At 43.3% G+C, this 10,147-nt stretch overlaps 1 protein-coding gene and 1 pseudogene across 35 annotated transcripts in view; both read right to left on the bottom strand.

Annotated features, from left to right (window-relative positions):
- Nucleotides 1–6,479: 6,479 nt before the first annotated feature.
- On the bottom strand, nt 6,480–8,423 carry LOC104680314 (annotated as a pseudogene). The gene has a single exon (XR_750441.2). The product of XR_750441.2 is annotated as an uncharacterized LOC104680314 (transcript).
- MAP4K4 (mitogen-activated protein kinase kinase kinase kinase 4) overlaps nt 6,480–10,147 on the bottom strand; it is a 197,489-nt gene continuing 193,821 nt past the window's right edge. For all 34 annotated transcript variants that reach the window (XM_030920650.1, XM_030920643.1, XM_030920647.1 and 31 more), the window contains one exon: nt 6,480–10,028. In XM_030920650.1, coding sequence (XP_030776510.1) covers nt 9,945–10,028 — 84 coding nt within the window. In that variant the 3' untranslated portion in view covers nt 6,480–9,944. The remainder of the gene's footprint in view (nt 10,029–10,147) is intronic.

Raw genomic sequence — 10,147 nt, 5'->3', positions numbered from 1 at the left:
AAGAATGTTGTCTAAGATTCAGGTTCAGTCCTAGGTAATAAATAACTACTTCTGGTGGATTCCAAGATGAGCATCATCCTGTGTTACTCTCAGTTTACAATGACAGCTTCCCCATCAACTTGGCGGAAACACCTGCATCTAGCTCTCTAGACTGGCATCGAAGCATTAAAGGTATAAACTAAGACAATGGGGTTGCACTTCAGCAATAGGGAGCTTCGAGCCTGGACTCTTAGGAGATCTTCTGAGCTTTTCCTGCAGTACAGAGTGATGCAGGAAGAATGGGACACTCAACATCCTCTTAGTCAGTGATGAGGTTACATATGAACATGCCACGAGGACACCAAGAGTTATTGTCACCTTTCTCAGTTTCTACCATGAGTCTGTGTTCCTTTCCTTCTTTTACGTGTTATGCGACAGGCACCAGTAACTATACATAATGGTGGAGTGGGATTTTCCCCCACAACTCTGAGAAGTCTCTGACAACTTCATTTCCAGGCAGGATGGACTCCACCTCGCTCCCATCAGGTGACTCAGAGGTTGCTACCACCCTCTTCCCTGCACAGGACACAGCATCCTGTCTACAACACCCACTGCCTGCTGTGGGAAGTGCAACCCATCGGCTGCACGGATCCTACAGCGTGTGGCATGCCACTTCTCATGGGGATATGAAACACCTCAGCTGATACCCCTCTTCCTCATAGCATCAAGGAAATGAAGCAAACACTGTACCATGTCTGTCTTCAGAGGGGGAATGAGGTTTTCCTAGGCTCCAGGCACCACCACATTCACTCCCTTGAGATTTGCAAATTGTGTCCTCCACCTATTTTTGACTCTCTTGCATTTGTTTTTATCACAGGCAGGGAACACAAGCTTTATATATGAGGGCGTGTAAAATCTATTTTCTAAAATCCAGGTTTCTTGATGAAAAGTGAATGAATGAAATGAGTCAATGGATTTATCAGGATCACACCCCAGCCTGCATTCCAGGTAACATTCCAATGGAACCACGTCTGAGTCAGCAAGCCTTTGACTCAAAAAATTAGTGTGTCGAAAACTCCTTGAAAACACTAACCAAACTAATGTGCACTGAAGTACAGAAAAATTAGCCCTTAAAGATTAGCAGACTAGGTTCTAATCCTGGCTCCTCCATTGATAAACTCTAAAACCTCCAGCAGGATATGTAATTTTTAGGAGCTCAGTAAGATGTAGACAATATTTACCTCCAAAGACTCCAGCAGGGAGTAACCATAATAATGTACATAAAGCCTCTGGCAAAATGGTAGCCTTGTGTGGCTACTGAGTGCTCAATGCAGCTAGTGGGACCTGGGAAATGCTGTGTAAGATACATACCAGGTTTCAAAATTTAGTATGAAATGAATAAAGTCAATTATCCTATTCTTTATAATACTGATTACAGGTTGAAGTAATATTTTGGAATATACTGTGAAATATATTACTTTTTAAAAATGTGCACAATTATATATTTTATCTTACACCAGAGATCAAGAAAAATGATGTTGACAGGTTGACTTATTTTTGTGCCTGTCTGAAAAGCTCCTGCTACTACTGAATCATTAAAAAGTATCCCGAAATCACTGACTTCATATACTTTTTAGGTTCTTATCTTGCAAAGTTAACTGTTTAAAAATTGTGATCATATACCTGTGGGCATCAGAATTTTCTCCATATTAGACAACTAAAAATTAGATACAGACACTGACAAATATTATCTATAAACTCTAACAGCCAGGCAATATCTATTCTCATTGCTTGACCTTTGAATTCAAACTTAAAATCCACACTATTTCTTTAATTGGCCTTATATAATGGCACTCTAAAAATTTTTTCTGATTAAAAAAATATATGGACACTCTATGCTTAACGTTGGAAATCTAACAGATTTGGGTCTGGGTACATGCAGCCATTTCTCTTTTGCCACCTGAAAGGTTGACTACCTGTGGAAAGCTCTCCAGGGCCAGACAGAACTGCCTGCTCTCTGATCTAGCAGGATCCGCCCATTTCCTGTGGTGGGAAAGGCTGTAGATTTCCTAACCTGGTTGTTGTAGGGTTCACTGGGGAGCCAGCAATAGTACCGGGAATAAAGAATCAAGTGTAGCCAGCCTTCCACAGAGAGGTCCCAGGGAGTGCGCTAACTGGGCCAATGAGACATCCATGTGTCCTGAAGAAGTCTCCACCTCTAGACAGCCCCCATTTCTGCTGCATCCAGAGTCCATTCACGTTTACAAAAAATACCGAAGCCATTTGATGAGTTCAGAAGTGTTGAGTGGCTCCTGAATTGCTCACCACCTGATACGGTTTGGCTGTGTCCTCACCCAAACTTCCTCGAGTTGTAGCTCTCACAGTTCCCACGTGTTGTGGGAGGGACCTGGTGAGAGATAACTGAATCATGGGGGCGGTTTCCCTCATACTGTTCTCATGGTAGTGAGTCTCATGAGCTTCGATAGTTTCATAAGGAGTTTTCCTTTTCACTCAGCTCTCATTGTCTCTTGCCTTCCGCCATGATTGTTAGGCCTCCCCAGCCACGTGGAACTGTGAGTCCATTAAATCTTTTTCTTTATAAATTACCCAGTGTTGGGTATGCCTTTATCGGCAGCATGAAAATGGACTAATACACCCTTACACGTATCTAGTCCCAACTTACCTCAAGGTAGGTGATGCTAGAGGGGGCTGAAGGGACTTCAAGTCCTCTACATCCCAACAAAGCCTCCCTCAAGGGGCCTGGACCTGGCAAGCCGTTGAAGTTGCCTGCTTCATCCCCTTAGGCAGTTCTGATCGTCCCTTTCATAGTAGAGGCTGATTCTGCTCCTGGGGCATTCAACCCACTTTTCCTAGCTCTATCTTCTGGCTCCTGCATTTGTGTCTCTACAAATAAATTTAAATTAACAAATGGGTAGCCGGAGTCTCCTCTTCTACAGGCTGAGAAGGCAAGTGTAAAAGCCCTTAGCACACAGGGCCTGGTGCATAGCAAATATACATAAAATCCCATTGCTCTCATTGTTAATTACCCCAAAGCAGGATGGATTGATCAGAGTTGAATGATATTTTGATTTTTAAAGGAATATATGCTTGCTTCTACCAATTATTTTCTTTTCTTTTGCCCCATCTTCATTGGATCTAATTTGAAGCCTTGTCCTGCTGTGTCCCTCTCCTGCGATGAGGCTACACGGGGTCCCTGTATCTAAGTGTGACCTGACCACCAAAGGGCGTCATCTCTCACTTCAAAATCCATGCAGTTCAAACTCACACCAGCTATTCTGGCAGCTGCATGCTGTTGTAGCTTAAAAGTGCAAGTCTCTTTTACACACAGTTACTAAAGGCTCTGCTTTAACATCTAGAATATACTAAGCACTGTTCCAAGTAGCCCCTTTAGTTAATTCTGCATTTCCCCAAAGGAGCACCATACCTTAAGACTGTCCTCAGCAGACAGTGGTTGCTCAATTGCTAGATTGACCAGAACGCCACCAAGTTCCCAGAAGTTTACTAGTGTCTACACTTACTCAATGAGGTATCCTGCAAATGACAGTCTGGGGACAGTTAGGCCTTCCAGGAGTCAGCACTGAGGAAATGTGCTCTATGCCAGTAAGATACATGAGGTGCCAACAGGACAAGGCCCTTGTGAAATGTGACAGCTCCATGTGTTTGCCAAGGATCAGAAAAGGATCCCAGCTCAGCAAAACCAGCTCTTATGTCCCTTCCTAGGGGTGAGCCCACGTAAGTTAGAGGGGACAACCTCAGAACCCTGATTTAGGATTTGGACACAGAGAAAGCCCATAGGTCCCAACCTTTCCGGGTTGGAGGTCTGCTCTCCGCAGCAGGCGGGGCCTGTGTTGGCGACTGTGCTTCCAGAACGGTCCCCCATTCCAAAACTTGACTTGCTGCATCTGACCTATGAGAAGCCTACATTTGGCATCAAGATCATGTGTGGAAAAGGGATCCCTGGGTTTCTAGGAGCTTCAACTGAAAACACACCTAGCAGGAACCCATTTCTGCAGCCGCTTCTTGAAGAGCTGACACGTGCTACAACATGGATGAGCTATGTGACAAAAGCCAGTCACAAAAGACCACACAGTGACCGGCTCCATTTCTGTAAATGTCCAGAACAGCCAATCTATAGCGAGAGAGAGTAGGGACTACCTAAAGCTTGGGCGGGGTAGGGGGGAAAGGAGGGGGTGGAGGGAGGCAGCGATTGGAGGATAACAGCAAAGGGGTATCGAGCATTATCTTGAGGTAATAAAAACATGTGAAAATTGTCAGTGATGGACTCACAACTCTAAATAGACTACAGGCCACCCAATTGTCTACTTAAATGGGTGACTTATTCAGTATGTGAATTTTATCTCATGAAGCTGTCAAAGAATCAGGAAGTACTCAATACCATTTATTGTGGAACGGCTGCTTAATATTAGTTTCTAAAAGCTGTAGTTCCATCAGGATAAGAGCAGAACGGCGTTGGTCAGCTCTGTCCAATTCCCTCCACAGAACTCTGGTGAGCAACCTGCCTGCATTTTACACTTTCGGCCAAAATAGAAATGAGGATTTTTTTTTTTGAGACGGAGTCTTGCTCTGTCGCCCAGGCTGGAGTGCAGTGGCGCGATCTCGGCTCTCTGCAAGCTCCGCCTCCCGGGTTCACACCATTCTCCTGCCTCAGCCTCCCCAGTAGCTGGGACTACAGGTGCCCGCCACCTCGCCTGGCTAGTTTTCTCTATTTTTTAGTGGAGACGGGGTTTCACCGTGTTAGCCAGGATGGTCTCGATCTCCTGACCTTGTGATCCGCCCATCTCGGCCTCCCAAAGTGCTGGGATTACAGGCTTGAGAAAACGAGGATTTTTTAAAAGTCATTTTGTGGTGGAGTATCTAATCCAAATTTCTTAGAAACAAGCAAGGATCCTTGCAGTGTTATTCCAGCACCCAAGCTCCAGCTGGAGGGACTGGTGAGTACCAGGAACCTGTTAAGGGACAGGATGGCCCATGCCCAGTGCAGTGGAGCTCTGCAGCCCTCCTGGGGCTGCACTTCCCCAGCACTTCCTGGAAGACCTGGAAGAAAGGAAGACCAGAGCACTTCCTCGCCCATCCCACACTGCACAGGTGGGCTGGTTTTCCCTTGGATTAGCAAAGGAGTTATTTCATGCTACGTAAGCAAATAGCCAGGGAATCTGAGTGCCTGCTCTGTGCCAGCCATTATAATGTTTGGTAGTTCAGGAGGAGCAGTGTTTGAATTTAGTAAGTGGTTAAATTTGAGAAACAATCTCGGCTAATATGCAGGCTATGTATCCTTTAGGAAATAGTGAACAAGATAACAGCAAAGAAGCTGGGCAGGACAGAGGCAAAGATGAGCCTGTTTCAGGAAGAATGTGACACATGGATACAGTTTGATTCACCTAAGGGAGAGGTAGACCAGGTATGGGAACGTAGCATTTGAGTGCCTATCTTCTCCCATAAGAAAATATAGTAACTACTTTCCCAAGGTTTTGATCCCTTAGCCATTTTACTTTACAGAATACATTAGCTACTTCTGCTTAATGAAGCATTTTTTTTTAAGTAGATGCCAGAGAATGCACCATTTTACTGTATTTTTTAATGTGATGCCAAAGACACAGAGCTGGTGTTGGCTGAAGGGTCTTGATTGGATCCCCCGTTGCTTCCTTTAAGTGAAATCTCAACCAATGGAGGAGAAAGTTGGAACAGGAGGAATGCATGACGGTCTCAAGAAAAAAACTCCACCGGATTTTTACTGCTAATCATCCACCAACTGCAACACATCAAATAGGAAAAGAAAAATCTTACTCACCTGACAGCCTAAGTACTTACAGTTTTATTTTCACATTAGAGAGAGAACATGTTTCTAGGATGAAGCACGACGTGGTTTATTAATATACCTAATTGATGACGATGTAGCACGGGCAGCCGCGGAGACTAAGGCGAGGTGCCCATACTGAGAGCACGGCCCCAGTTCTGCCTGATGGGGATCATGCCTACCAGGCCTATGGGGGGTTCATGGAGAACCCCAGCGCTTAGACAGAATGACCTTACATTGAAGGGGCTCCAATTATTAGACCCAAGTTAGTATTTATGCGCCAAACTGAGAAAGAGCTACTTTAATTGTCCTATTACAGACATCATGCTGTTTTACTTTTTGATGCAAATTCAAAACTGCAAAAATGCAACACTATTTCTTTCCTAAGGATAAGGACCAGCTTTACTCCAGATTGGCTTCAGGAACATGGTGATGGAGGTTCATCTCCCACTTCATCTCTGAGATCTTTAGACAAACACTGGCTACGTTCATAATCTACGCCTGGCCTTGGGCAAGCCCCTGTTGTCTGAGACAGCAGAATACAGGAGGCCTGCTCTGGTGCAGGCAGCTCAGGAGAGGCAGGTGTGTGCATAAAATATGGATCCTCACAGGAAGGAAACATTCTGAAGGGTCAGAACATATTTGAAACTCATGTCACATAAAATAGGTGTCATTTTTACTTTATTTAAGGAAAAAAGGTTGGGGGGACAACAGTAATTTTCATAATACACAGTAGACAAGTTAGCACTGCAAAAAAAAAAAAAAAAAAAGGGCTGTGTACTTGCCACCAGTCTGCTTTGCAGCTTTTATAATTAGTAAATTTAATGCAGTTTGTCATTTGTATTACTATTTAGCAAATTAATAATTGGCAAAATTAGGGTAAGTGTGCTACAACTAAGACGAAAACCTAAATAACCCATTAAAAAAATCACTTAAACCATAAATATGTGGTGCGCATTAGTGTAACAAAATCATTTTTGTAAACATTTTCTCCAACATTAACATGTGCATGAGAAAAAAGAACACTGCACTCAATACAGAAAGGGTTACTCTGATTTCAATACAGAAAGGTTATTACTTACGAAAGCTTTGAGTAAACCTAGAGACATTTTTGTTTTGTTTGGAAGAGCACTCCTGTAACAGTTCAATGTTCCATATGTAATGGTATCATTACAATACTGTTTTCTCGTGGAATTTTGCCATATTGGCACTTCTGTGGAGAAGTCACTACCCTGTAAAAGGGGGGAAAATAACTCCTTTCCTAAAAGAATCTAAACATTTCAACGACTCCCAATCTTTTATGGAGAAACTTCACTGTGTACCTGCATCAAGCTATAGCAACTCAATCTGGTTTACAAGGGGGTGAGGCTAAGAAGGGAAGGAAAAAAGGCAAGTAAAGCACAGACCAGGAAGCCCCCGCCTAGAGGGACAAAGGGTAGTCCAATTTCAGTAACTTAAGTCCAACGATGGATTCCATTCAGTTCACCACAAACACCAAGAGAGTGCCCACGGGGTGCCTGGAGCTACACAAGCAGAGCAAGCACAACTCGGTGTGAGCTCCGACCCCTTCACCACCTATGGAAAGCCAGTTTTCCTCAAGTTCTAAACACTTGGTAATTCCAATGAAACACCATTTGCATGTTTTGTGTAACCCCTTACAGATGTGCAGCTTCAAGTCTTTGGATAATGTAAGACCACGATGCCACATTCTTTGTTCTCTGCCTTCTTCCACTTAACATCAGACATTGAGCATTTCTTCAAAGACATCTGCCCACCTTTTACTGTTCTCTAAAGCCAGGAAAGGAGCCACAGTCACCTGTGCCTTTCCTTCTTCTCTTGATATGTACACAAGTGTGTTCACTGTGGCATGTTTCATCTTATGAGAAGCCTAAACATGGATATAAATCACAAGCAGGAATTTAATTCTAACTAAAGTCCTGTGGCGATGGAATCCAGCCTACCTCAAATCCCTTTAAAGGTAGGATTAACTTTTCAACCTTCTCTAGGTTAATTACAAACCAGTAGGCGGCTTTGGCCTTCAGCACTGCTCCAATGAAAACATTCATTTCCATCTTCTTTTCCCTCCCCAAAAAGTAAGGCTTCTCAGCTTATCTTGTCTTTATGGGTATACACAAAACCACCAGCTGCTGTGTCTGCATTCACGGGTGGATGTACTTGTCTTACCAGATGTTTGTAGCTCAAAGGAGGGCCTTTTTCAAAAATACTGAACCAGGAAGAGGAAACCGACGGGCCAGAGTGGGTGCCAAGTGGGATGGGAAGCAAACAGGTATAAATGGCTGCTGTGTTTAGGTGGGTGGGGGCAGAGGGAAAATCCCCCATTTTCACAATATACAGGAAAATTAACCACAAAGGAAGATTAAGCCTAAAAAACAGCACGTTTCTTCTGATGACTGAGGTTAAAGCAGCCATAATGCAGTATTTCCACTCGGAACTCGACAAGAGGAAAGTAAGATGGCAGGACTGGGACACGGAGCCCTGATCTTTTTCTGAGACGGTAACATCCTTAGGGGAGCTGAGTGATGACCATGAAGCCATGAAACAGATTCTTTCTCAAGACATTTATTACAAATGTCATGAATATATTCATAAAGTAAAATTGGTTTAAAAAACAGAGAACAAGAGAGCAAGTGAGAAAACGAGAAAAGCCAGGACTTCGGTATTACACCTAAAACACAGAAGATGCCGACTTCATGAATAAGCAGAATTAACTACATTCTTAAAATAGTTTTAGTGCATTGCATTTTTAGAAAAGGGAAACTCCCCCGCCCACAAGAAAAGGTTCCTGCAACACTGAACAGTTTGTGTGACTATTCTAATGTGACCACCTGTCTGCTACCACCCACCCCCCACATCGAGAACAATGAGATCTCTTGTGTCATGGGCTGCAGTTGCCCCATCAACCTTTAATGCTGAATCTGGTGAAAACAAAGCACTCTGCTTTCTAAACTTGGAAGTAAATTGCATCAGCCTTAAGGCTATTTCCCATCTTCATGGACAGTTCTTGTGCCTGCTGACTTGTGACAATAAAAGTCAAACTTCAATCTGGTCGTTTTGGTATTAAGATTAAATTAAACATTAATGGTTTCTTCCAAAAACATATAAACTAAATCACCTCTCAATGCATTAAGAACAATGAGGTAGGCAAAAAAAATAAACATGTGGTTTGAACTTTTTTCTTTCTTCTGCAAGTGCAGACTGTGGTAAAACTGTTGTTGCACTTCTAGGTTTAAACAAAAATTAAACCTTTAACTGAGGCAGTGCTAATACTGTCACACAACAAAGTTCTGGCCATTATACAAAATGCACACGTTTTCTTTTTCTTTTTTTTTTCCTTTTTTTTTTTTTTTTTTTTTTTTTTTTGTTTAGAACCATCTGCACATGATTTAGGCAACCTGGTACACAGAAAAATGACTGAGTTCTTGGCCAGGACCCCCCACCCCAAATCCAAAGAAACAAAATGGGACCCCTTAACCCACCCCACCCCATCTCCCAAGCCCCACCCACAAAAAAGTTATCCTAGTAACTGTGTCTTTCACATTTTATAAATATTAACTTCTTAAACCTGCATCTTCTTCTTTGTCCACATATTGTCACATTACAAAAAAGAAATGTCAATTAAATACACTGTTAATGTTACTATATTAAATCTGCTCTCTGCTTCAGCACTCTGCTCCTTTTACCACCACTTCTCACCTCCTTGTGCCCACTGCCAATAAAACCAACGGCATGTTCATCGTCGCCATTGTCAGACACCCACAAGACAGAGTCATTCAGAGACAAGGAATTCTGGAGCTGGAGGAAAGGTGTTTGCTTTCCAGTATGATGCTCAATCCCAAACACTTATAGCACCTGATGGTAGAATCTGAACAGCACCAGCTGCATTGCAGCCTTGATTTATTTTGGAGTAAGAAAAAAAAAAAAAAAAAAGAATGGGAATAAACTGGTAAAACAGGAACAGGAAGGAGGGGAGAGAACCCAACACATGAGGTCTGCACACACAGCTGTCCTGGTTGCCCTCGGTGCAGCTCCGAGCTCCAGTTAGAAGGAATCCCAAGTTCTCAGGATCTTGAAGACTCTGGAGGCCAGTAACCCCTGGATCGCACTGCTTCTACCAGCTCAGAAGAGAAGTCCTGCCTAAGGTCATGAAATAAACCTGACTGCTGCCACCAGACCGAACAGAGGCAAAGAACACCTGCAAAAGCCAGAAAAGAGAGGGCATGGTTACCATGGTCATGCAGCACTTCCAGCCAGGGAATCTAAGCCACCATCATCCTCACTCAACACTGTACCAGAAGCTGACACCCCCAAAGA

This window comes from Rhinopithecus roxellana, chromosome 17 (assembly GCF_007565055.1).
Source record: "Rhinopithecus roxellana isolate Shanxi Qingling chromosome 17, ASM756505v1, whole genome shotgun sequence".
In the NCBI taxonomy this organism is placed as follows: Eukaryota; Metazoa; Chordata; class Mammalia; order Primates; family Cercopithecidae; genus Rhinopithecus; species Rhinopithecus roxellana.
This window is presented reverse-complemented; position numbering and strand designations above follow the sequence as displayed.